General features: G+C 42.9%; 1 protein-coding gene across 1 annotated transcript; it reads left to right on the top strand.

Moving 5' to 3' along the window:
- Positions 1 to 1,119: 1,119 nt before the first annotated feature.
- Positions 1,120 to 20,177, top strand: LOC113959411 (myosin-1B). Its single transcript, XM_027668430.1, has 38 exons — positions 1,120 to 1,338; positions 1,426 to 1,569; positions 1,661 to 1,817; positions 1,927 to 1,954; positions 2,053 to 2,167; positions 2,250 to 2,342; positions 2,441 to 2,504; positions 2,588 to 2,686; positions 2,787 to 2,890; positions 2,975 to 3,113; positions 4,301 to 4,419; positions 4,519 to 4,668; positions 5,268 to 5,438; positions 6,112 to 6,421; positions 7,050 to 7,126; positions 7,413 to 7,500; positions 7,587 to 7,704; positions 8,503 to 8,626; positions 8,712 to 8,848; positions 9,546 to 9,801; positions 11,290 to 11,532; positions 11,638 to 11,814; positions 11,899 to 12,044; positions 12,132 to 12,222; positions 12,310 to 12,699; positions 13,432 to 13,558; positions 15,113 to 15,231; positions 15,544 to 15,740; positions 16,083 to 16,266; positions 16,353 to 16,518; positions 16,675 to 16,799; positions 16,988 to 17,296; positions 17,398 to 17,601; positions 18,459 to 18,584; positions 18,678 to 18,848; positions 18,937 to 19,041; positions 19,282 to 19,377; positions 19,882 to 20,177. The coding sequence occupies exons 1-38, from the start codon at positions 1,135 to 1,137 to the stop codon at positions 20,032 to 20,034; spliced, it is 5,826 nt and encodes a 1,941-aa protein (XP_027524231.1). The 5' UTR covers positions 1,120 to 1,134; the 3' UTR covers positions 20,035 to 20,177.
- Positions 20,178 to 27,948: the final 7,771 nt, after the last annotated feature.

Genomic DNA, 27,948 nt, shown 5'->3' with positions numbered 1-27,948 from the left:
CACCATTGGTAAATCAGAGTTCAAATCAGTCCAGCAGTTTAATTACCTAGGCAACCTCATCTCCTTGGATAGTAAGATTGACGGGGAGATAGACAACACGTTAGCAAAGGCATATAGTGCCTTCAGAAACCTTCATAAAAGAGTTTGGCGAAATAAACACTTGAAGAAAAGTACCAAGATCAGTGTTTACAAAGCCATTGTGCTGTCTACTCTTTTATATGGATCAGAATCATGGGTCATCTACCGCCACCACCTGTGACTCCTAGAACGCTTCCATCAACGCTGCCTTCGTACAATCCTAAACATCCACTGGTCAGATTATGTGACCAGTACATCTGTTCTAGAACAAGCAGCAGTCACAAGCATTGAGGCCATGTTACTGAGAACACAGCTGCGATGGGCAGGGCACGCCTCCAGGATGAAAGATCACTGCCTCCCTAAGATCTTGCTTTATGGTGAACTTGCCACTGGCTGCCGCATGAGAGGAGCCCCGAAGAGAAGATACAAGGACTCCCTTGAAACAACATCTCAGCCTTGGTCATATTGATCAACATAACTGCTCTACTCTGGCCTCCAACCGGGAGGTCTGGAGATACAGTATCTGTAATGCTGCTGATGCTTTTGAGAACACACACAGGATCACCCTTGAGGAGAAAAGACAACACAGAAAGAATCGTGTCTTGCTGGATATACCACCTAAGGAGTCTTTCTGCTGTGCCTTCTGCAACTGGACGTGCCTGTCTCTTATTGGCCTTTTTAGCTACCAGCGCACTTGTAACAAACATGGGTAAAGCCCTTACCAAATCTTCATTCGCGAAGCCTAGCCATGATGATGATGATGACAACAAATGAAAAAAAATCCCAAACCAAAATCACATACAAAACACAGAAAGCATTCCTCTGTAAATGCAGTTCCTCAGTAGGCTTAAAGATCTGACTACACAAAAAAAAAGAAAAGAAATAAAATTTCCTAACAGAATTCTGAAGCAGCGGAAAAAAAAAAGTGGCAATTCAGTCAATACCTAAAGCAGAGCAATCCGCTGTGCTCTAGGAGTGTTTCTTCCATAAGGCACTATTGTAATGTGTTCTCTACCCTCACAGACAGTGCTGCATTCATCGTAGTAAACAGCAACCATGTCGACAGACGCCGAGATGGCCATCTTTGGAGAGGCGGCTCCTTACCTCCGGAAGTCAGAGAAGGAGAGAATTGAGGCCCAGAACAAGCCTTTCGATGCCAAGTCATCCGTCTTTGTGGTACATGCAAAAGAATCCTATGTGAAAAGCACAATCCAGAGCAGGGAAACAGGGAAGATCACCGTCAAGACTGAAAAGGGAGAGGTGGGTAAAATGCAAGATTTATAAACAACCTTTTATTCCCACTCTGGCTCTGAGTTGACATGCTTGTCCCTTGCTGCCCTCTGACAGACCCTGACCGTGAAGGAAGATCAAATCTTCTCCATGAACCCTCCCAAGTATGACAAAATCGAGGACATGGCCATGATGACCCACCTCCACGAACCCGCTGTGCTGTACAACCTCAAAGAGCGTTACGCAGCCTGGATGATCTACGTAAGTGGCAGCAGCAGCTTCCTTTGGGCAGCTGGAGGAACTGCTCTGCCAGGCCCAGGGGAAGCCAACGTGCTGTGTCCCTTCCTCGCAGACCTACTCGGGTCTCTTCTGTGTCACTGTCAACCCCTACAAGTGGCTGCCCGTGTACAACCCGGAGGTGGTGTTGGCCTACCGAGGCAAGAAGCGCCAGGAGGCCCCTCCACACATCTTCTCCATCTCTGACAACGCCTATCAGTTCATGCTGACTGGTGAGTGGCTCTCAGGGTGATTTCATCAAAAACACATTTTAAAATTCTTCACAGAGTTTCCCTGATAAGGTCAGTTGCTAACACAGCTCTCATTTTGCCTCTTCCCCAGATCGGGAGAACCAGTCCATCCTGATCACGTACGTACACCCCCTGCTCGGGTCCCTGAGGGGCTGCCCAGGGCCAGGGCCCCTCCTGCCTGACCACACGCTCTCTGCTTCTCTCCTTACTCTGACAGCGGAGAATCCGGTGCCGGGAAGACTGTGAACACAAAGCGTGTCATCCAGTACTTTGCAACAATTGCAGCCAGCGGGGACAAGAAGAAGGAGGAGCAGACATCAGGCAAAATGCAGGTGAGGTCCCTGTGGGGGTAGAAACTTGAAAATTTCAAATTTATTTAGAAGCTAGATCATGGCAAGAAGATTTCCATTTTAGGGGACACTTGAGGATCAAATCATCAGTGCCAACCCACTGCTGGAGGCCTTTGGAAATGCCAAGACTGTGAGGAACGACAACTCCTCGCGCTTTGTGAGTCGTTACCTGGGAAAACAGTTGAGATCGACTCAAATATTCTTGCAGTTGGGATTGTTAAAATAGATCTCGATTGACTTTTCTGCTGCTTTCAGGGTAAATTCATCAGAATCCACTTTGGTGCCACAGGCAAACTGGCTTCTGCTGACATTGAAACATGTAAGAGCCCCTCCTGGCCTGATCCCCTTCCTTACAGCCTTCCTCAGTTCTTGTGCTTAACTCTGTCCTGCCATCCTTGCCAGATCTGCTGGAGAAGTCCAGAGTCACTTTCCAGCTCAAGGCAGAAAGAAGTTACCACATCTTTTATCAGATCATGTCCAACAAGAAGCCAGAGTTGATTGGTAGGAAAGATCACTAACTCTTCCAGGCAAAGGTCACTGCATTCAACTCCTTTATGTGCCAATTGCATTTGACCCGTGTCTGTTCTGTCCCTATTTTCAGAGATGTTACTGATCACCACCAACCCATACGACTATCAGTACGTGAGTCAAGGTGAGATCACTGTTCCCAGCATTAACGACCAGGAAGAGCTGATGGCCACGGATGTAAGTTCAGAAGTTTTCTAGGTGAACTTTTATTTCTCTGACCTTTAACAGCTGGCGTACTTACTCTAGTGACACTTTTTTCAGAGTGCCATTGACATCCTGGGCTTCAGTGCTGATGAGAAAACAGCCATCTACAAGCTGACAGGGGCTGTCATGCACTACGGGAACCTGAAGTTCAAGCAGAAGCAGCGTGAGGAGCAGGCAGAGCCTGATGGCACTGAAGGTACCAGCACAGCATATACCAAAGCACTGTAGACACCAAACACTCACGAAAATACAGGGTCAGAATCCTTGACTCAACCTGTCCATTTCCCCAGTGCCAATATTGTAGAATCGAAGTGTGTCCTAACCAGACACACTGTTCTCTGGAGGAACACAACTCAGTGGAAGCTGCAGATTATTTTGACCATTGCAAAATATTAAGTCCAGTGACTACGGTTCCACTGAGTGACAGAGTAGGAGTCAGGCAGAAATAAAGCAAGTTCTGCTGCTGTCTTGAATGGCAGCTTCCCAAACATGACACAGAACCAGGAGCAACCCTATTCTATTGTAATAGAATAAGCTACAAATTATTACTTGAATATAACCTCAGTAAAGAGTTACATATATGTATATGCACACACATAAAAGAATTGGTCTACAAAAGTGAAGCGAAACATTATTTCCAGTTTTGTTCTTATTTCATATGTTAATTTTTCTATTGAAAAATGTACTTTAAATACTTAGTTGCAAATAACACATAAAATGAAATAAAAGGAGATCAAAATTATCATCTGTGTATATACCTTATATAATGAGGTTTGACCTTCTCATGTTGAAGAACTCTGTAAATTGTACTGGTGCTCGCTATCAGCTTCACTGTGAGACGGGACAGGCAGCAAATTGGAAAGTGGTGACAGAATATATGCAGTGCTGTGATGCTTGTGTTTACTAGTCCAACTGCAGATATAATGAGAACTGGCAAAGATTTACATGTGTGATATTTATCTTTAGGGAGAATATGGTCCCACTATGAAAGTAGTACAAGATTCATACTTTTGGTATAATACCTCACTAATCTATCTCTCTCCCTCCAATGATAGTAGAATTTCACTGACTACAATTTTCAGTACAGTGTATTTCTATACCAACCACTTTCCTATTCTCTTTATTCAGAAATTGTGACTATTTGATCTGCCATTTTCTTGGTCCTCGACCCTTTTGTCTGTCTAGTTACTTGTTTCAAAATTTGCATTTTCAGCATAAAGGTATTGTAATAATCTTTGCTTTTATGAATAATATAGATTAAATGAGAAGAATAAGCAAACACGACAATGTATATGTAGCTTCTGCAGAAATGATTCTTAATTACTCAAAAATGCATCCAGTGGAGAGCTAATATCTGATCCTGCTCTACGCTTGTTTCCCTAGTTGCTGACAAGGCTGCCTACCTGATGGGTCTGAATTCAGCAGACCTGCTCAAGGCCCTCTGCTACCCCCGAGTCAAGGTGGGGAATGAATATGTGACCAAGGGCCAAACTGTCCAGCAGGTAAGACACAAGTGATGATAGAAAACAAATTACTTGAATTAAAAACTTTGAACTTTTTCTTTTGCTGTGGATGGTAACTTTCCTTCAACAATTTCTTAGGTGTACAATTCAGTGGGTGCCCTGGCAAAGTCTGTGTTTGAGAAGATGTTCCTGTGGATGGTTGTTCGCATCAACCAACAGCTGGACACAAAGCAGCCCAGGCAGTACTTCATTGGTGTGCTGGACATTGCTGGCTTCGAGATCTTTGATGTAAGAGGAGGATCTTCCTACAAGTTTCCTGGAACGGGCATTAAGAAATTGGAATATTTTTGGGTTTGGGGTTGTGCTTTTTTTTAATTATGGGTTATTTTTATTTACTAGTTAATCCTGCTATTCGTGTAAAAATGGCATCCTTCTGGTTTTCCATAGTATATAGTATCCCACAGGGCTGCAGATTTTTGTAGATGTCTGTTGTTGCATGCAGAAGTGAAAATTGCATTGAAAATTGATATGAAGATATTGAACAACTGCTAATTAATAGCAGAGATTCTGAGGAAGTTAAATCTTTCTTGAAGAAAGATTTTGTTAATGCTGAACCCAGATTCCCTCTAAATGCTTGGGAATAGACTGGTGGTGTACAAAAGTTCAAACAAAAGAAAAGCTGGACTTGTATTAATCTCTGCAAATCTTTTCAGAGCTCATAAATATGTTCAGATGGTGCAAGGGCCTGAAAGGGTAGATATATTAGAGCAGCACTGGAAATTAAAGATCCCAATCATGGAGACCTTAATGGGTTAAAAATAAAACTTATTGGAAGATGGAAAATGTTCCTGGAAATTCACAAGTAAGTAAATCTTTGCATTCTGCAGTTCAACAGCCTGGAGCAGCTGTGCATCAACTTCACCAATGAGAAACTGCAACAGTTCTTCAACCACCACATGTTCGTGCTGGAGCAGGAGGAGTACAAGAAGGAGGGAATTGAGTGGGAGTTCATTGACTTTGGGATGGACCTGGCTGCCTGCATTGAGCTCATTGAGAAGGTTATTGGCCCCCACATACTTAATAGTTTTCCAGATATAAAATGTAACAAGAATCTTCTATGCTCCAGTTAGACCACACACACTTAATGCAGCACAAACCAGTATTTTTTCTGAACTCCAAGTGTTTCATATACATTTTCGTTTGTCTCTTACTTCACTGCCTATGGGATTCTGTCATGTTGTATATATGATTTACATGGGACAAAAATTCCAGTCCTAGTCACTACTCCGAAGTTCATATGCAAAGGTGTGTATTTTTTGAATGCATGCTGAGTGAGTAAATACCCTGAGCAACCTCTGTTTTCTGTCTTGTTTCAAAGAAAGAGCATTTAGGAAGTGTAAGCTGTTCCCTACATCTGAATGCTACTACTTTCATTCATTTTGTTTTCCATTTTCACCTAACATGTACATAATGAATTTCTATATGCTACATCTTTATCACGTCACAACCCCAATCCTTATGGGGGAGCTTGGTTTGCATAACTGCAAACTGATGGCATATGCATAACTGATAGCATATGCACTAACAAAATGCCCTTTCTGGAGAAACATAAGATTACACATTTTGAGGAGGGTTTTTTTGTATAATGTTTATCTTCCATTCCTCTCTCTTACATACATTGCCTCTATTTCTTCCTTACACACTTTCTTCACATCTTGCTATTTCCCCCAGCCCATGGGCATCTTCTCCATCCTGGAAGAGGAGTGCATGTTCCCCAAGGCAACTGACACCTCTTTCAAGAACAAGCTCTATGACCAGCACCTGGGCAAGTCCAACAACTTCCAGAAGCCCAAGCCTGGCAAAGGCAAGGCTGAGGCCCACTTCTCCCTGGTGCACTACGCTGGCACAGTGGACTACAACATCACTGGGTGGCTGGAGAAGAACAAGGACCCCCTGAACGAAACGGTGGTGGGGCTGTATCAGAAATCATCCCTGAAGACCCTGGCCTTACTCTTTGCCTCTGTTGGTGGGGCAGAAGCAGGTGATTTCTTTAAAATCAGTTTTCCCATAATGTATAGGGGAAAAAAATCGTAATAATATTTTACATTAATACTCACATTTCTAAAATTGAAAACCCAAAACCTCATCTACTTTTTGGAACTCAGTATAACAAAGGATATTACAATTCCCTGGAGACCTTAATAGGTCTGTAGGTTTTAAAACCAGACAGTTCTACTACAACATTACCCAGACTAGCTGAGAAACCAGATTTATGCAGTATGGGCCATTCCCAAATACTTCAGGGAATACAATCAAATGTATCAGCATGTTGCTGAATATATGCATACCCTTAACTGTAAAGATACATGAATACTGCATTTGGTGTATTCACTAGCTATTAATTTAATTCCTTAAATATCGTTCTATACAAAATGTTACATGTTGTTTCCTGATTGCATTTTCTGAACTTCAGCTTTAAGTCACTGGTTTTCATTCTTCTGCTATCTGAAAAAAATTGTCTCCCATTGAAACTTTAACCACTGTATGCATTTACAAATTTTGATCATATTATTACTTTTACTAGATTTTTTAAGATGAACACACAAGGTTTTTCAGATTCTTTGTGCTTTTGTTGTTCATTTCTTTCTAAAAAATATATTATTTTTTAGAGAGTGGTGGTGGTGGTGGCAAGAAGGGTGGCAAGAAGAAGGGTTCTTCTTTCCAGACCGTCTCAGCTCTTTTCCGGGTACTGTAGAATAATCATTCTAAATTTACCACATTGTGAAAAAAATACAGAAAATTTAATACAAAAAAGCTTTAGATTGATCTAATATACAAAATCCTTATGTTCAGAAGGATAAACATATGTGTTTCTATTCTTACTGAATCCTTAGAAGTATTCTTTCAGAACTGCCTAAAAACTCTATAAAAAATATGCTTATTATGGTTTTATTGCAGTGTTTTTACTCCATCTAATATTGAGATTGTGTAAGTGACATTTTTAAACCCGTGGCTTTGTTCTTGCCCCAAAGGAAAATTTAAACAAGTTGATGAGCAATTTGCGAAGCACACATCCCCATTTTGTGCGATGCCTTATTCCTAATGAAACAAAAACACCTGGTAAGTTGTTAAAATTCAAAGTTGTGATATACCTGTTCTTCTCTGTGTAGTAAAATGAAATACAAATTCATCCTGTGATTTATTAGGTGCTATGGAACATGAGCTGGTGCTGCATCAGCTGCGCTGTAATGGCGTGCTGGAAGGGATCAGGATTTGCAGGAAAGGATTCCCCAGCAGAATACTCTATGCTGACTTCAAACAGAGGTCAGACTAAATATCATCCACCTTCCATATCCCCAAATGCTGAGTAATGTGCATTTCCTAATTGTTCTAAGTACTGTGAGGGTTATGGGAGGGGTTCATTATACCTACCTTTAGGTATACAAAAGTTAATTGTCCAAGTTAGTCATCCAGTTTCTTTCTATAGCTAATGATAAAAGCAGATATTTTCAAAGGACAATTATTTATTCCTGTCCTTTATTCATATTCTGGTATGAGATAAAGTTTTTTTTAACTATCTATCCAGAAAGGAAGTTGACAATTTCAGACTTAAGCACCCGGAGAGCAAAGTAAGGTGACTTTCAGCCATTAGCACAGAAATATGAATAAAGACACTACGAATCATTCTAGACTAACTTGTTGGAAAATCAAATAAAATGAAAGTATCTTGCTTCTTGTTCTATACCAACTGGAAAATACTCAGATAACATGTGCTGCCACTATTTAGGATTGAGATTTGCTTCACCTCTCCATGTATTTTGTTCTTGCGCAAAAAGTTCTCATTTAGAGATTAGATAACATGAGAAATATGTCAGCATTTACCCACAGAAATCATTATCCATTCTGTGTCAAAAAATCTCTGGACTAAGGGAAATGCAGAGTTTTTCCTAAAAACAAATTTAGCCATGAAAGTGTGATTTCTAGAGAATGGAAGTGTTCAGATTTATTCACCTCTCTTCCACTCTTGAACCCCCTTCAGAGAATTTTAATGATGGCATTGGTTGGTACAGATTTAATTGAGCTTTCAGGAATCTGACCTCCATATTCAATTTCCTGCGATAGGTATAAGGTGCTTAATGCCAGTGCCATCCCAGAGGGACAGTTCATCGACAGCAAGAAGGCTTCCGAGAAGCTCCTTGGCTCAATCGATGTGGACCACACCCAGTACAAATTTGGACACACCAAGGTACAAACCCTCCATTCCCTCACTCACTCCGTGCCTGTGCTTTGCCGGGTCTGACAGTGATGTGCTGCAACATTCCCTCTCTAAGGTGTTCTTCAAAGCTGGGCTGCTGGGGCTCCTGGAGGAGATGAGGGATGAGAAGCTGGCACAGCTCATCACCCGCACACAGGCCATGTGCAGGGGTTACCTGATGAGGGTGGAGTTCAAGAAAATGATGGAGAGGAGGTAGATACTTACCCTTCTGGGACGATTCTTATCAGATACTAATGGCATGTACAAAATTGAAAATAAGCTTCTTCACATCAAATCTCATTTAGTTCCCTTTAATTCAGTTTACCAATACAGATGTATATCCTGAAAATAGATGAAACAGTGTAAAATCCCAATTTAGGGAAATAAATATTTTTTTTAACACTTTGTACTAATTTTTGATGAATTCAGTAAGTGGTTACACTGTATGTATGTCCAGAAACTCAATATCTAGTGTAAGCTAACTATTTTAGGTCACTGCTTTAATCGAAGGAGAGAAACATTATTTCTATAACAAGAAAAGTATTCTCTTCCCTTTGATAAGTTTCATGGAAAGACCTGAGTAAAATTCTGTAGGTGTTCCTTTTCATTGGCCATGAAAGTGAACCAAACACCTGGACTCCAAAACCGTCCATATAAGTTGATACTCTACATAACACTAGAAAGTTTTCTGTGGAAATATATAGATTATATATAAAATGTGCACAAAATATTATTAAGAAATATATATTTAATAATACATGATAAATATTTTATGCAGAGATACATACACGATGATAACTATAAAGTATTATATGTAGAACTTCACATTATCCATATTAATATATACAATTAAATATGTTTTATAGATTTTAAAATATGTACCATAATATATTTTGTTATTGCCTTTCAGAGAGTCCATCTTCTGCATCCAGTATAACATTCGTTCCTTCATGAATGTCAAACACTGGCCCTGGATGAAGCTCTTCTTCAAGATCAAGCCCTTGCTGAAGAGTGCAGAGTCTGAGAAGGAGATGGCCAACATGAAGGAGGAGTTTGAGAAAACCAAGGAAGAGCTTGCAAAGTCTGAGGCAAAGCGGAAGGAACTGGAGGAGAAAATGGCTTCTCTAATGCAGGAGAAAAACGATCTGCAGCTCCAAGTGCAGGCTGTGAGCATTGCTCATGTTTTTGTCTTGTAGCTACCTATGCAAAATCATCCCAAATGTCTCAGTAACAGACACATTATCCAAAACCAGTATTTATTGTAGAAACATACATGTATTTTATAAAATAGGAAGGAAAACCACATAGAAAATCTGCATAATAATAATAAATTTACAATTAACTCTTGCAGCTGCTTCCTTACACTTTTAAATTAAGAGAGAAATAATCAATTTCCAGTGAGCAAATAGCACAGTTTACAGGATGTCATTTTAAATGGTACTTGGTGACTTACAGAAGCAATTATCACATCTTTATAGAACTTTATATATTACTCAATTGTGGTATGTTATCACCTGACCAATAAAGGTAGTCTGGAGGTCCTGTTAACACCTTCTATTTGGAGAATCACAAGTGGATTCAGATGGAATAGGAGGGGCTGAAAATGTCAGAAATTTCTCTGGCGTTTATGGTCCTTGCCTCCTCAGGAAAAACAGTGACGAAAGTGGACTTTTTCCTTTTTTTTCTGGAAATAAAAAGGTAGCAACAATAATGCCCTTAAAACTGTATTTACAAGCTAGGATTTGGATTCATCTGATGACGTTTTGATGTCTACAGCCTAAAAGAACATCTTCACCAGTACCCTCAGGTGCTCTTCATCTTCAGCACCAAGAAACTCATTCTTTTAGAGTATGGTACAATTAATCCAAAAATTAAAATTTTTGCTTAAATGGACTGCAACTTGATATCATGGCAAATACCTAAATCTGCAGGAGACAAAACTCAACCTAGCTATTTTGCTGAGCTTTAAAAGTTCTGCTCGGGTGGCATCACTGCTCTTTACTAGAGCAAAGACAAAAAGAACAGGTGGTATATAGAAAACAGAGACTGCTTCTAAGTAACTTACATCTTAGAATGCCTCTAATTGCAGGTGATTGGAACTACCTTAAGTAAATATCTTTCACCCTTCCAAACTTTTCTTCTTGACCACAAGTGCTAGAAACATGCCTGTGAAACAGCGATCTTATCACAAAATTTTGCCAAAACCAAAAATTTAATTCATGCTCAGAGAATCTTTTGGGTAGAGTTCAATAAGATTTTCTCAGACATGTTTGAGGGTTTAACATTCAGTTTTTATACACCATAACTTAAAAAATGTGCCTACATGGCTCTCTTCAGTGGAGTTCTTTGCCAGTTTCCAGTCCAATAAAACGCAACAGAAGTGTAATGATGCAAGGATACAATGGACACACTGCCAGACCTGATTTTTGGCTCTATCTTCAAATGAATGTTGGCATTGAATGAGCAGTTAAAGACTTTAAAAATGTTTGATACCATATTCCTTCATTTTAGGGGATGGAGGCAGTCTAAAACAAATAGATACTCTCAGAGTTTTGAGTTTTACCTACAAAGTAGATTGTAAAGCTGTCACTGTTTGAAAATAAGTGAAAAAAATAAATTATTTGAAAACTGTTCCATTTAAATTAATCATGTAGGAAGCTGATGGTTTGGCTGATGCTGAGGAAAGGTGTGACCAACTCATCAAAACCAAAATCCAGCTGGAAGCCAAAATAAAAGAGGTGACTGAAAGAGCTGAGGATGAGGAGGAGATCAATGCTGAGCTGACAGCCAAGAAGAGAAAACTGGAGGATGAATGTTCAGAGCTGAAGAAAGATATTGATGACCTTGAGCTAACACTGGCCAAGGTGGAGAAGGAAAAACACGCAACTGAAAACAAGGTACGAGGCAGAAAAACTCACCCACACGCCAGAAAAGAGTCCCGTGCTCTTCCAGGACTTCTGTATCTACTTCCTTGATTTACGCTTGCTTCCTTCTTCCTAAAGGTGAAAAACCTCACAGAGGAGATGGCAGCCCTGGACGAGACCATCGCCAAGCTGACAAAAGAGAAGAAAGCCCTCCAAGAGGCCCATCAGCAGACCCTGGATGACCTGCAGGCAGAGGAGGACAAAGTCAATACACTGACCAAAGCCAAGACCAAGCTGGAGCAGCAAGTGGACGATGTAAGCCCACGGACACACAGCAGGAACAGACAGGTATGGAGTTTGAGCTGGCTGGTGGAGCACTGATGGCCTTGTTCTGTGTAGCTGGAAGGGTCCCTGGAGCAAGAGAAGAAACTGCGCATGGATCTGGAGAGAGCCAAGAGGAAACTGGAAGGAGACCTGAAGCTGGCCCAGGACAGCATCATGGATCTGGAGAATGATAAGCAGCAGCTGGATGAGAAACTGAAGAAGTAAGTGTGGCCCTGGGGCACCTCAGTGCTGGGCTGCAGCTCTTGTCTTTTTCCTTTGAGCTGTAACCCACTTTGCTTTGCCCAAAGGAAAGACTTTGAAATCAGCCAGATCCAGAGCAAAATTGAGGATGAACAAGCCCTGGGCATGCAACTACAGAAGAAGATCAAGGAGCTGCAGGCAAGTGTCTGCCCTTCCCCTGCCTACCCCAGGCTCGGCTCAGGGAGGAGGAGGGCACGGGTGTGAAGGGTCCCTCGTGTTCTCCAGGCCCGTATTGAGGAACTGGAGGAGGAAATCGAGGCCGAGCGAACCTCTCGCGCTAAAGCAGAGAAGCATCGGGCTGACCTGTCCAGGGAGCTGGAGGAGATCAGCGAGCGCCTGGAAGAAGCAGGAGGGGCGACGGCAGCTCAGGTGGAGATGAACAAGAAGCGGGAGGCAGAATTCCAGAAGATGCGCCGGGACCTCGAAGAGGCCACGCTGCAGCACGAAGCCACGGCTGCCGCCCTGCGCAAGAAGCACGCGGACAGCACAGCTGAGCTGGGGGAGCAGATCGACAACCTGCAGCGCGTCAAGCAGAAGCTGGAGAAGGAGAAGAGTGAGCTCAAGATGGAGATTGATGACTTGGCCAGTAACATGGAGTCTGTCTCCAAAGCCAAGGTACACAAATATTTCTTCTCATTAATTCAGACATAATCAAGTACTTATATTTTAACATGGAAATTGAAGTCATACTTTAGAATAAATAATTGCACTTTGCAGCTTGACTTTTTGTTTATACTTTTCTGTATTTCTATAATAATTTTTTAATCCTTTAGGTGAGATCTAAAAAACTGTAAAACCTAATCTAAGGATCTGTGGGATCTTGGATCTAAGGATCTTGGTTCAGAATATTATGACAGAAATGAAAGACATTGACCTTATTGCTTTTTAATTTCCCCTAAAACAGAAATTGCTCCTAGAGTGGAAATTACCCTCTCCTTTTTATTCCTATGTTTCTTTTCCTCCCTTAAATACTTCAGTGACATAATTTTTAAACAGCATATAGAATTTTACAGTGTCCCATCATCCTTTTTTTCTGTTGAAAATAGATTATTGTATAATACTAGTACAGTAATAATTATTAATAAAAATTTGCATATGTATTAAATATAGAATCACAGAATCACATAACGGTTTGGGTTTGAAAGGACCTTAGTGATCAACTTATTTCATCCCCCCCGCAATGGGCAGGGCATATACAACTGTTGAAATCAGGGACATAAATTTCATAGAAATGTCTGTAATTTAACTGAGATATTTTGACTTTTAAATCATTGATTTCTTTTCTCATTTGTAAGATTTGAGATTCTGACTAACTTGAGTTGAATCATCTGTTCTTCATGCAAATAGGCAAACCTGGAGAAGATGTGTCGCTCCCTAGAAGATCAGCTCAGTGAGATTAAGACAAAGGAGGAGGAACAGCAGCGCACAATTAATGACATTAGTGCTCAGAGAGCTCGGTTACAAACTGAATCTGGTAATATATTTGGGTTTTTAAGAGAATATTTGTGTTATATGACCTGGTTCCTTTAAAAAGAGTCCAAATCACCTGGGCTCTTGAAAGATACTAAGTTGAACATGAGCCAGAAAAGTGTTCTTGTGATGCAGAGAGTCAACAGAACCCTGAGAGAATCCTGAGCTGCATTAGGAGTATTGCCAGCAGATTAACAGAGGGTGATCCTTCCCTCTATTCAGCACAGGTGAGGCCATGCCTGGATTGCTGTGCTGAATATTAGGCTCCCCAGAACCAGAGAGATACAGTCATCCTGGAGCAGGAACAATAATATGTTTAAGGGACTGGAACAACTAGTCCCTGGAATAACTCCCCAGGGGCTGGTAGAGTGATCACTAGGGGGTTTCAAGACACGACCAGACAGGATGCTAGATAATCTCATCTAGACTCCCTTTCCTGTCAAAGGTTGCACCAGATGACCTTTCAGGGTCCCTTTCAACATGGACTGTTTTATGATTGTATGACTGGTGTTTCAAAGAGTTCATCTATCTCATAACCTTCTGCTTCCCAGGAGACATTCAGAAGAGGATAGTGATATACCTGAGCATGTACACCACGTTGTAGAATCATCAAATAGTTTAGGTAGAAAGGTCATCTAGTCCAACTTCCTTGCAGTGAGCAGGGACAACTTCAACTGTATCAGGTCGCTCAGTGCCCCATCTAACCTGACCTTGAATGTTTCAATGATGGGGCATCCGTCACCTCCCTGAGCAACCCGTGCCACCCCTCTCATTTGAAAAATCTTTGTATCTAATCTAAATTGAACCTCCTTCAGCTTGTCTTACCGCAACAGGCCCTGATAAAAAGTTTGTCCCCATCTTTCTTATAGGCCTTCTCAAGTACTGAACAGTTGCAATAAGGTCTCCTCAGAGCCTTCTTTTCTCTAGGTTGAACAATCCTAATTTTCTCAGCCTTTCCTCATCCCACTAAAAAGCTTAATGGCCTCATCTGGACTCACTCCAAGAGGTCAATGTCCTTCCTGTGTTGGATACCCCAGAGCTGGATGCAGTAGTCCTGGTGGAGTTTCAGAGAGCGGAGTAGCTGCATGCCCTGTGGGATGAGGCCAGGACATGTTTAGTTTCTGAGCTCCCAGCACACATGGCCAGGACAGGGTTGCTCTTGATCTGTTCATCCCCCAGCCTGGATTGATACCAGAGGTTATCACAATCCAGGTGCAGCACCTTGCACTTGGCCTTGTTAAACCTCATGAGACTACTATGGGCCATAAGCCCTCTGGATGACACTCTAGGACTCAATCTGTAAACTCAATGCTTGAACACAGGGCTTAGAGCAAACAAAGAGTAAGACTAGCCAGATTTTACACACAGGGTCATTTCTTGCCTTTAAGTAAATACTATGGCATAGTAAGAGATGTGGGTAGATATCAGTGATTAGGAATACATGAAAGAAATAAAATTTTGTTTTAGTCAAAATATTTTATATGTGCATTTAATTGTCAAGGTTAACACTTCTACATAAGTCATAACAAGGTTGTTTTACTCATCTGAACTCTCTCAGGTGAATATTTACACCAGGTGGAGGAGAAAGATGCTCTGATTTCTCAACTGTCAAGAGGCAAACAGGCTTTCACCCAACAGATTGAGGAACTCAAAAGGCATCTAGAGGAAGAGATAAAGGTGAGAAGGCTTTACAAATTTGAGTTATCCATTGGACTCCTTCTGTCTAGGAGGAGCTTTAGATACATATAAATTGTAGAATCAACAAGATGAGAGGAAGGAAAAAAACACTTGTCTAATTCAGTCCAAGTCCTCCCATAGTAGTTTTGCTCCCCTTCCATGTAGTCTATCCATAAATTCAGATTCCCAGATTTTCCATTTTCATTCAGTAGTTCGTCATCACTCACGACAGAATCAATGTTCATCAACATTTCAGTGAGAAAATTTTGCAGGATATTTCCATTCACTCTCACACTGCTGTTTTTCCCCAAGGCCAAGAACGCCCTGGCCCACGCCCTGCAGTCCGCTCGCCACGACTGTGACTTGCTCCGGGAACAATATGAGGAGGAGCAGGAAGCCAAGGGGGAGCTGCAGCGCGCCCTGTCCAAGGCCAACAGCGAAGTGGCCCAGTGGAGAACCAAATACGAGACGGACGCGATTCAGCGCACGGAGGAGCTCGAGGAGGCCAAGTACGTGGGGAGTGGGATGAGAAATGACTGCAGAAGACTGAGAGCGGTCAAGGGAAATGGGAGTCTCTGAGTGGGCTGAGACAGGGTTAGGATGAAGGCAAGGATATACTGTCTTTGTGGTGAAGAAAAAGGAGAAAAAAAGTGTATATTGGAAGGGAAAGCACAGGCTTTAGGGCTAGAAGTGCAAAGACAGGCCTAATGCACACAGAAAGGATAGATCCTTTAGGATCTGTGAAAAGTGCTCAGCTCAGAACCCCCAAAGTAGCCAACTGCCCTCTCATGGCAGTGCAGAACTGACTCCCTTTTAAGATCTAAGCTGCCACTGTGCTTATCTCCTCCCAGGAAGAAGCTGGCACAGCGCCTGCAGGATGCAGAGGAACACGTTGAAGCTGTCAATGCCAAATGTGCCTCCCTGGAAAAGACAAAGCAGAGGCTGCAGAATGAAGTGGAGGACTTGATGATTGATGTGGAGCGATCCAATGCTGCCTGTGCTGCTCTGGACAAGAAGCAGAAGAACTTTGACAAGGTCTTTTGGGCTTCAGCCCTGGGACTCCTGGGCAGAGCCTCCCCCCAGGATGACCACATCCCTACTCACGCCCCGTTTCTCTTCAGATCCTGGCAGAATGGAAGCAGAAGTATGAGGAAACGCAGGCTGAGCTGGAGGCCTCCCAGAAGGAGTCTCGCTCCCTCAGCACGGAGCTGTTTAAGATGAAGAATGCCTATGAGGAGTCCTTGGACCACCTGGAAACAATGAAGCGGGAGAACAAGAACTTGCAGCGTAAGTCCCTGGCCCTCTGCTCCGGGATGGGCTTTCTCACCACCTGAGCATTGCTGCGGGGTCTGTGCCTGCAGCTCTGCAAAGATGCCTGTCACCCTGGTGGGACAGGGCCCTTCCCATTCTGCTCTGGGCCTGAGCAAGCCATTGTTCCCACAGAGGAGATTTCCGACCTCACGGAGCAGATTGCGGAGGGAGGAAAGGCAATTCATGAGCTGGAGAAAGTCAAGAAGCAAGTTGAGCAGGAGAAATCTGAACTGCAAGCCTCCCTGGAGGAAGCTGAGGTACACAGCATTGTTTATTGCTCTCTTACATGTCTTGGATTTCTATCTCATTTGTCTCTTTCCAGACAAAAGAGGAAAAGAGGTTGTATAAAAGTAGAGGTATTATCTAATCACGGCATTCTTTTTTACTCAAAGCTTCAGGTTCACCATTTGTCACAAGAAAAGTATTCTGATTTATTTTTGTCCAGGCCTCCCTGGAACATGAAGAGGGGAAGATCCTGCGCCTGCAGCTGGAGCTCAACCAGGTGAAGTCTGAGATTGACAGGAAGATAGCAGAGAAAGATGAGGAGATTGACCAGCTGAAGAGAAACCACCTCCGAGTTGTGGAGTCCATGCAAAGCACCCTGGATGCTGAGATCAGGAGCAGGAATGAAGCCCTGAGGCTGAAGAAGAAGATGGAGGGAGACCTGAATGAAATGGAGATCCAGCTCAGCCATGCCAACCGTGTGGCTGCAGAGGCACAAAAGAACCTGCGAAACACACAGGCTGTGCTCAAGGTCTGTTAAACACAAATTGCCTAGGGAGAAACATTGTGGTTGATCATTTCAGTCCCCAACACCTCTAAATCTGCTAATAATTTCTTTCAATGGTTCTACAGGACACGCAGATCCATTTGGACGATGCTCTCAGGACCCAGGATGACCTGAAGGAGCAGGTGGCCATGGTGGAGCGCAGAGCAAATCTGCTGCAGGCTGAAGTTGAGGAGCTACGGGCAGCCCTGGAGCAGACGGAGCGGTCAAGGAAAGTGGCTGAGCAGGAACTGATGGATGCCAGTGAACGTGTGCAGCTCCTCCATAGCCAGGTGAGGTCCTTTGGTGAAAAATGGCGCTCTTGGTCAGTGGGAGAACACTTGAGTGCTTTATTCCAGTCACCACTGGAGGCTCAACTTCAAGAAAGTGAGTCCTGTTTTCTGAAGTATTCATTAAGTTACTAAAAGACATCTTTGCTGGAAAAGTTTGTGCACTGATTTTTTTCCCAAGCTGCATACGATGGCTCCCATGCTTCTACCTTACTTGCGTTCTCAGATAATCTCCAGGGGAGACACTTTAGTCACAGGGACATTCCAAATGCTCCAAACAGTCAGGAAATTCTGAGACCACAGCAACATTCATTCCTTTTCAGTTGAAATGTAGCACTGAGGAATCCTCATATTACATCCAAAATGTATTTTTTCACTATCGAGAGAGCGGGGATGAACTCATGTCTCTAATGTAGCCCATATCGAGCAGGCTTTGACATGAGCTACATGTTATAACAGCCATCGAGTGGTCAAGTGCTGAACTCTATGGAAAGTGTCTGGTTTCAAGTGCTGAGAAAATTCTGGAAGGGATCCATCCTATCTTCATTCCAAATTTTTCTCTTTTCAGTTGTTAAGGGTAGATTACGCTTCCCTAACACTGAAGAGAAGGCATTTCACTGACTTGTCTCAATCTATTTTTGTTACTTTCCTGAACTAGCCTCAGTAGCTGAGATGTGGCATATATTGTATTTCTAAACACCACAAAAAAATTCTTGTTCCCTAGTGATAAGAAATTTTACTAGAAAAATCTCGGACATCAATTTTTCACATAATTATGTCTGAAAGTATTCAAAATCCTGTAATGTTCTTGATTTCAAATAATGAGCTAACAAAAACAAATCTCTGATGCTACTCAACAGAACACCAGCTTGATCAACACCAAGAAGAAGCTGGAGACAGACATTTCTCAGATACAGAGCGAAATGGAGGATACGATCCAGGAAGCCCGCAATGCTGAAGAGAAGGCCAAGAAGGCCATCACAGATGTGAGTCGGGGCTCCTTTCATTGCTGATGGGGGATGTATTCTCCCCAAAATGTCTCCAGCCCCACAAGGGCTTTGACCTTTTGCTCTGCTCAGGCGGCCATGATGGCAGAAGAACTGAAGAAGGAGCAGGACACCAGTGCCCACCTGGAGAGGATGAAGAAGAACCTGGACCAGACGGTGAAGGACCTGCAGCACCGTCTGGATGAGGCCGAGCAGTTGGCCTTGAAGGGAGGCAAGAAGCAAATCCAGAAGCTGGAAGCCAGGGTGAGTAGGGCTGTGTTGGTGCATGAGTGACCCTGTCCCTTGGAGAGACACGCCCAGGGAAGCTGCAGGGACGGGCTTCTCATTGCAGGTGCGGGAGCTGGAAGGGGAGGTTGATGCTGAGCAGAAGCGCAGCGCTGAAGCCGTGAAGGGTGTGCGCAAGTACGAGAGGAGGGTGAAGGAACTCACCTACCAGGTAAGGCTGGAGGCTTCTTTGCATTGCCTTCCTGGTAGAACAATGTTTCAAAACGTTGGAACATTGCCTTCCAGAGGGACTTCTTTCTATACCTCAGACAATGACAGAGTTAACTGGATTTTGACACCTGTCCTTCTGGACTGCAGTGTTCCATAAACGATATTATTCCCTCTGTTTCACATTTATGAAATTTAGAGAATGATGTAAACAAGGTTTTCTGTTACTTGCCATTCTCTGTAGTCTGAGGAAGACCGGAAGAATGTTCTCAGGCTGCAGGATCTGGTGGACAAGCTGCAAATGAAGGTGAAAGCCTACAAGAGACAAGCTGAAGAGGCTGTGAGTATTGATGTGTGAAGTCAGTCTTTTTCTAGGTGGATGTGGAATTCTGTGTTGTTTTCCCTTCTGTTTAAACCATGTTCAACATTGTGGGAGTAGGGCTCTGCTTCCTTTCATTTTCTTTATTTCATATTTCTGCCTAGCAGAAAACAAATCACCTTCAAAAATTGTAATATATAATTTTATAGCAGTAAATAACTGGAAAATGATTTAATGGAAATAACTGCAATTATATATAATAATTCAAAAATTCCATAGTGCACTAGCACTTCATATTTAGAGCTAGGTTCTTGGTATGTCTTACTAACCATCTAAACATTTAGCATTTAAGCTATTTCCTTGGATTCCTCTAGAAGTATTAGGGAGAATTACATACTAACTCATAGTCCCAGGGGTATTTTTCATTATTAAAAAGGAAAATGCCACAGCATGTTAAGGGCAGTGTTACAGTAGGACTATCATTAAATGTTTTAAAGCCTATTTTATGTTTCTTCATATCTCCAGGAGGAGCTCTCCAATGTCAACCTCTCCAAGTTCCGCAAGATCCAGCACGAGCTGGAGGAAGCCGAGGAACGGGCTGACATTGCAGAGTCACAGGTCAACAAGCTCCGAGTGAAGAGCCGGGAAATTGGCAAGAGGGCAGAAAGTGAAGAGTAAATGACGCCAGTGCTGTAAAGTGAGAGAATTGCAAAAATGTGACATTCTATCACTTTTATTTTGTAATCACTGCTTAGTCCTTCATCAATATCTAGATAAATAATGCCTAGAAAATAAAAATTGTAGAGCTTTTCCCATTTAAATAATGAGAAGTGTTGTATTTTAATAATTCTTATTTTTTATTCTTATTTCTTATTTCTTATTCTTATTTCTTATTCTTGTTCTATATTTACATTTTTCCTTACTTATTTAAACTTATTTATTCAATTAAAAATCTTCCTTTAGGTATTTTCAAAGTGTTTCAGCCACTGTCGAAGTGGTCTCATCCGACATCCTGCTTTGTTTTCACCATAGAATTTCATCTAATACTTCCTAATGTGGCAAGTCATTATTTCTTTGCAAGAGAATAACCCCTTATAACAGTTGCTGTAGGAATACAATAGATATTAACTCAATTGTTCTGTCCAAAGAATAAGAATTTATTGCATCTTCCATTAATCCAGCTTAATCTTTGATCATTATTTCAAGTTAAGCTTTTTCAATCCTTCAAGCCACTTTGGAACATAGTTTAGAGTACATTCAAACCTAAAATGAGGTCTACTTTCATCTTTTGTTCATGAAAGTGATGTGCAAACCAACATTCCCAGGGCAGCACACCAGCAACCTAATATAGTCAGTCATTCCTTGTCTATATTCTGTTCCCAAAACTCCCCTGAATCTTCTAACTTGGCCAGGCAGACACTTACCTCCTATGTAGTCTACAGGGTAATCCAGATAACTTTGCCCAGCCTGGCATCACTCAAAACATGTGTTTTCATTCTTTACAATATAAAGTAAAACATATTGCAGGTATTCTTCCCAAAAATGTCAAGGCAGTGGAACAATTAAAAAAAAAGGTTTATTTCAGATGCAAGGACCCTTTCTTAACATGCTGCATACACCGGGCCCCCAGGGAAAAAGGCAATGCCCCACCTTCTTTTTGTATCTTCTCTCTCTCCTCCCCCACACTCACTGGCTTGACAGTGCCTTGTACGTGTCTGCAAACATGTTATCTCCCTGCATACCAGAGAGATATCTTACAGCTTCTCCCTGTGACTTTCTCTTAAATACAGAAGGAAGGAAAAAAAAAACATTTAACCCATTTGAGAAGGTATTTTACAGTCTTCCTGAGAGAAATGGAGTTCTAGCTTTCCATCACAAATTCTTCCAAAATTGTACCTATCCCTACAACAAATATCATTAAACATCAGAGAAATCCATGGTCACCTTTTAAAAACAAGGAGAAATAGGTGTCACTTTCTCTGTCATAATCTAATATGTAGAGGACTTGTCCTTCCCCAGTCTGAAGATATTTGAACCAGTGAGACCTTCTCAAGATTTTTTCATATTCCACTTGGAAATAAGATACCTGAAGAAACCAAATCAACTACTCCTGTTGCAGATCCACAGCTATGCCTTCGAAAATAAAATCAGTTGTCTACAATGAAAAATGTCAAAATAGTCTCTGTAGAATACCAAAGAAAATGCTAATCTGGCAAAGGATGACTGCATTACTGAAGGGCTGGCAATTCACTGCTGTGACATGGGCCTGTCCCTCTCTTTGTTTGACTAGTTGATAAACCTGATGACTTGTCAGAGTTCACAAGCACCAAGAATATTCAATTGTCTTCCTTTTGAGTTGGGCCATACCCTAAAACTTTCTTCTACATCTCTTCCTTTCATACCTTAGTGTTAACTGGACAATGAGGCTATGGTGCTCTCTGCTGTGTCCAAAGACACAGGAGCTGAAGTCCAGAGCTGAAGGCTATGATAAACAACACAACTTTCCTCACAGTAGACTTCTGTTCGTAGTTTCTTCATTTGGTTTTTTCTGAGAGAAGTGATCTAGCTCACAACATATCTGCATTTGCCATTGAGACACCACTGTCTCAGACCAACATTAAAGCCATTGCACTTCTCAGTGAACTTTTCATCCTTCTTCATTTCATGGCTAGGCTTCGCGAACGAAGATTTAGGAAGGCTCTATCCACGTTTGTTACAAGCACACTGCTGGCTTATGAGGCCAATATGAGATAGACATATCCAATTGCAAATGGCACAGCAGAAAGACTCCTTAGGTGGTATATCCAGCAAGACACGATTCTTTCTCCGTTGTCTTTTCTCCTCGAGAGTGATCCTGCGTCTGTTCTCAAAGGAAGCAGCAGTGTTATAGATGGTGTGTCTCCAGGCCTCCCGGTTGGAGGCCAGAGTAGACCAGTTATGTTGATCAATATGGCCAAGGCTGAGATGTTTCAGGGAGTGCTTATATCTTTTCTTTGGGGCTCCTCTCTTGTGGCAACCAGTGGCAAGTTCACCATAAAGCAAGATCTCAGGGAGGCAGGGATCTTTCATCCTGGAGACGTGCCCTGCCCCAGCACAGCTGTGTTCTCAGTAACATGGCCTCAATGCTTGTGACTGTTGCTTGTTCTAGAACAGATGTATTGGTCACATAATCTGACCAGTGGATGTTTAGGATTGTTCAGAGGCAGCGTTGATGGAAGCATTCTAGGAGTCGCAGGTGGTGGCAGTAGATGACCCATGATGGACTAAAGAGTATTGCAGGTCTCAGAACTGACCATCATTCCAAATAATTTGTCGGTCATTCATCACCCTCCTGTTTCCTGTTTAAAAAAAAAAAAGTTATTAAGCTTTCTAAGCATGGAGTGGTGAGTAACAGAGAGAATTATGACTAATGTTCAATTGACAGTCACTTCTGATTATGTATTAGTTTATATAACTTCTAGTTGTTTTCCACAGTTCTGATTCTTAGTTTGACACATGAAAGAGAGCATTCAGTGACTGAGAGCTATTCAGTAATTTTTCCCCTTTAGTTTCTACTTAATGAGTATTATTCAAACTAGGATTGAAGATGGTAATACTAAATTCCTCCTAGGCTTTCCAAGGTTTTAAGATAGATGTGTGAATTACTAGAATCACAGAATGGTTTGGATTGGAAGGGGCCTTTGAAGGTCATCTTGTTCCACCCCCGCCATGGGCAGGGACACCTTCCACTAGCCCAGGTTGCTCCAAGCTCCGTCCAACCTGGCCTTGGACACTTCCAGGGATGGGGCAGCCACAGTTTTTCTGGACAACCTATGCCAGGGTCTCTCCACCTGTCCCAGGGGAGTGGAAGGCTTAGATAAAGTTTTTTCGAGAAGCCCTCTTGTTGAGCTATGAGATGCAGAAAGGACCCCTTTGCTTTCCAAACTCCTTCTCAGAGAGGAGCCTCGGTGTGTCTGGATCCAATCTCAGCCTCAGATTTTGTCCACAGTTTAAATTTAAGGAATTATCAGTCAGTCAGTCAGTCAGATTTTGGGAAAGGTCATTACCCTTCCAGCCTGTGCAGTGGATTTTTTAGGTGAGACACAGTGTGCGCTGAGCTGAGCCCACTCTTTAATCCTAAGGTTCATCTGCCGGGGCCACGCGAGCTCGGACAGTGGCAGTGAGGTCCTCAGGACGTAGGTTTGTTTAGAGTGACCTTCTCTTAGATGGATGGCCTTACAGGGCTGACAAACTCCATCTGCCCAGAGGAGTTCCCTGACTGGGAATCGAACCCGGGTCACGGCGGTGAGAGTGCTGCATCCTAACCACTAGACCACCAGGGGTCCTCTTAAGGAATTATAGAGTCACGATTAAACCACTTTTGTCCCACATGTCTTAATGATGGCAAATCAGATATATTTATATAAAATGAATCATTTATTTTGACAAATGAACAGATAAAATATCTTAATCAGAATTATTTACTACACAGTATAAAAGCAAAAAACTACAAGTAGAGTATAGTATAGCATAAAGTGATATAGTGCACTGTATCAAAGCAATTGTATTAAAGCAATTGTATCAAAGCTGGCAAAAAGAAATAATCAGTAAGCAGAGATTGATGTAACTCACCACACAACAATTGTGGGCAGATCTCTGTCTTTCACTTAACCACGAAGAGGTATCTCTGCTTCACAGGAGAAGCTCCACACACTCAAAAAAAGCATATGGAAGAATCTGCCATATGAAAGTTGGACTGGGTTTTTATAGTCATAAAGTGATTGACTGCCAGTCACATATTCCCTGGTCAGCCAGCAGCTTATCTGTTAAATCTCGCTTCAAAAAGCAGGGGGGTTGTTTGGAGTCTGGTGAACCAGGCTGGTTTTAACACCATTCAACACTAAAAGCAGTAACTCATCACAGACACTGTATTTTAGGCCCAAGGCAGATAAGATGTATCAAGGCAGAGCATCCCGGTACGCTCTCACAGGGTAGAATTTCTTCCCAATATCCAATCTAAACTTCCACTCTTTCGGTTGGAAGCCATTCTCCCTTGTTCTGTCACTCCTGGTCCTTGTCCAAAGTCCCTCTCCAGCTCTCTTGGAGCCTCTTTAGGCACTGAAAAGGGGCTCTGAGGTCTCCCTGGAGACTTCACTTCCCCAGGCTGAACACTCCCAGCTCTCCCAGCCTGGCTCCAGAGCAGAGGGGCTCCAGTTCTCTAAACATCTTTGTGGCCTCCTCAAGACTCGCTCCAGCAGCTCCACATCCTTCCTGTGCTGGGCCCCCAGGGCTGGAGGCAGCTTTGCAGGAGGATCTCACCTGAGGGGGCAGAAAGGCAGAATTCCCCCCTCCCCTGCTGTCCACACTGGGGGATCAGCCCAGCACACAGGGGGTTTTCCAGCCTCACCCACCAGCACCCACAAGTTCTTCTCCCCAGGGCTGCTCTTGATTCATTCCCTGCCCAGCCTGTACATGTGCCCAGGATCACATACTGATGTATTTACTGAAGGCGATTCATGCATACATACACATACACACACTCATAATTTCCGAAACTACTTTTGTGAGCACCAAGCCAGTAACATGAAAATGTAGGTTATTGTTTCATTACTGATATATAATCAAGGTCAAAAGTAGTCACTTTTCTTAGCATTCAATTTCAAGGCTTTGATACGGACTTTACAGCTGTACAGGACAGCTTGCCCTGAAGGAGTCCTCTAGTTAAGCATCACAATATCTCCAAACATGTTCCCAGAGTCACTTGTCAGACACCTGAGAAAGGACATTTGTGGGATTGATTGTCACCTGTGAAAAGGATTGCTATCGAGTTCCTTTTGGAGAAAGAAAAAGATGACAAATCAGCATGCAGCTTTTGTACCATGCAGAGAAGTCCTGGTTTAATGCATCCCATGGAAAGAAAAGCAGTAGAAGCCTCTTTGCTCAGAAACCCTCTAATCTGCCAAGGAACCGTTCGAGCATTTCGGGTCCTTTTCATGATGGTTTTTTCCTGCCTGAGTCAAGCAGATAATTTTTACCTCCACCTCCACCCCAGCCTGGCTCTGCCCCTGTGCACCACAGGCAGACTGACAGGGGCTGTTGGGCAAGACTCCCTGAAGAGAACACTGCAGGACAAGGCAGTACCTCACTGCAGATAAGTCTCTGGTCTGGACAAACATTTCCAACAACAAACATTAAATAGCTAAAACCATTGCCTCACAACCAACATGCCTCAGCTAAGTCTGAAGGAAAGCAAAAGCAGTGAGTGGAAAAGGCTCAGTTCTATAAATGCATTTACAGAAAAAAGAAAATGAGGCTTCAATCTGCTTCAGCTGTGACATTTTCTTTGCCTGGCTGACTTTAACTGAACCTCTGCACACATGAGGCTGCAGCTAGGGTTCATCCCCACCAGTATGATGGACTGCAGAGACTGGGATTGACTGAGGAGCTGATCCCACTCCTGGAATATCTTACACCATAGCATCACAGAATCATTTAAGTTGGAAAAGACCTCTAAGATAATTGAGTCCAACCATTAACCTAACGCTTCCAGGTCCACCACCATGATGTACCTAAGTGCCACACCTACATGTTTTTTTAACACTTCTGGGATGGTGACTCCACCACTTCACTGGGTAGCCCATTCCAATGCCTTCTAATGACCGCTCTTTCAGGGAAGAAATATTCCCTTATATCCAGTCTGAATCTCCCGTTGCACAACTTGAAGCTGCTTCCTCTTGTCACTTGTTTCCTAGAAGCAGAGCCCAACCCCCACCTGGCTCCCCCCTCCTGTCAGGGAGCTGGAGAGAGTGAGAAGGTCTCCCCTGAGCCTCCTTTTCTCCAGGTAGAGCCCCCTCAGCTCCTTCAGGTGCTTCTTATCAGACTTGTGCTCCAGACCCTTCCCCAGCAACTTCTTATAGCAGAACAGTCAGAGGAATGAATCCCAAAATATCATGGAAGATCTATACGTGCCTCCTAAGGTCTCTCTTCCACCTCCATGACGTGTTGTCCCCCAGAGGAATCCCAGTGAGCTTGGGGGCAACATCTGGGTGATCTGTGTTGGTTATGTGATAACAACTTGTCTGCACACCCACGAAGCAACACTGAAAGACCATGGCAAGAGGAGGAGCCCAAATAACACCTTGCCCAGCTACTCGTAGGCCCATCACAGGAGCCCATCAGCCCATCAAAGGCACTTCTGTAGTCCAGGGGAGCACAGGGTACAGTGAGGACTTCCAAGGAACAAGCACCCTGGCCAGGTCCCCAGGAATGTCCTGACGCAACACAAGGTGTGAAACCCGCTCCCATGAGCCACAGGGAGCAGTTCTTCTTTCTGACTGAGGAGGGCTGCTGTCGAGGGGTGCAGGGGAAGAGACATTGGGAACACACAGAGATAGTCATGGGACGTTTTAGGGATAAACCAAAGATTTGAAGAGGAGGAGGGTGATCTGGGCAGGAACAAATTTACAAAACTAGAGGGGTAAGGAGATAAAAAGGGCTGATGATGTGTAAGTAGAGGTCAGCATGCCTTTGTGACCATGCCCTGTGCCTGATTATTGCAGTCTGTCCTCCACTTATTTATATATGTATATATTTCTTTTTATATAGATAGATGTATTTATGTATGCAAATGCATGTACAGGGCACATACATTTGCTCTGTGTGTGTTTGTGCCTCCTGAGAGCACATTTTGAACCTTGCTACAGGGAACATGGACCGGGGGGCATGGATCTGGAAGCATGGAGTTCCTGAAGCCTAACCTCTCTCAGACTGTTGGATCCAGCATGATGTATTTTCCTTTAACATCTGGCACAGCCGGCAAGAGACAGCTGGGCTCTGAGGGTTTCCAAAACAACAGATCCAGTATTCCCAATAGAGGGAGGCAATAGATCCTTTTTCAAATGTGTTCTATCTGCCAGAATTATTTGCCAAACCTTTGGAATATTGTGAGGGAAAATCCTGGATTAACCAGGGTGATGGACTGAGAAATACACGCACAATATTGTGTATGTGAAGACTGGTGTGGAAATTGGCTTTGCAATGAGTTGGTTTCTTTTGAAAAACTGTTGGTCCACCACAGATCAAGTCCTAAGTACCTTGACTACAAAGCAGGTAGAGATCAGAGAGCTGAGGCCAGGTTCTCTGCAAACCCTGTGTTGGAAGCTGAGTTACAGAGGTACTAACAATTGCCAGTGAGTGTCCTTAACTGACAGAAGAGTTTCTAATTTCACAAAGTTCATAAATAGAGTAATAGGGCTTCAGTTCACGTAGGGACACTATAGGAGGGACGAAAGGTGCAAATTTCATCATTACCTTCCTTATAAAGGATTTTGTGGGTTTTGCCTTTTTCTGACCTCCCTTGTCTCTACACCCTACCTTTTAAATTCTTTCTTTACAATTAAACTTGTAGCTGTAAGTACTGCAAATGTGGGGATAGTGCCTGTGAGCACTGTCAACAACGTGCAGAGTGCAGCTTTGCAATTGCCCCACGGGGTGTACACACATGCTTTGGGAAGACATCCGCAGGACCTGAGGGCATGGAGCTGCAGCAATTGTGTCACTCTCAGGCTGAGAGTGATGTTATATTTTGCATGAGCATGTTATAACTTTCTCCAA

Source organism: Corapipo altera, unplaced genomic scaffold, assembly GCF_003945725.1.
Source record: "Corapipo altera isolate COAL_440 unplaced genomic scaffold, ASM394572v1 109, whole genome shotgun sequence".
Lineage (NCBI taxonomy): Eukaryota > Metazoa > Chordata > Aves > Passeriformes > Pipridae > Corapipo > Corapipo altera.
Note: the sequence above shows the minus strand (reverse complement) of the source record. Positions and strands in the feature narration are given on the sequence as shown.

Coding starts and splice junctions, on each gene's coding strand:
- LOC113959411 (XM_027668430.1), top strand. CDS start 1,135: ATGTCGACAGACGCCGAGATGGCCATCTTTGGAGAGGCGGCTCCTTAC. Junction 3,114..4,300: donor AGAGCCTGATGGCACTGAAG/GTACCAGCACAG, acceptor TTGTTTCCCTAG/TTGCTGACAAGGCTGCCTAC. Junction 17,297..17,397: donor ACACACAGGCTGTGCTCAAG/GTCTGTTAAACA, acceptor ATGGTTCTACAG/GACACGCAGATCCATTTGGA.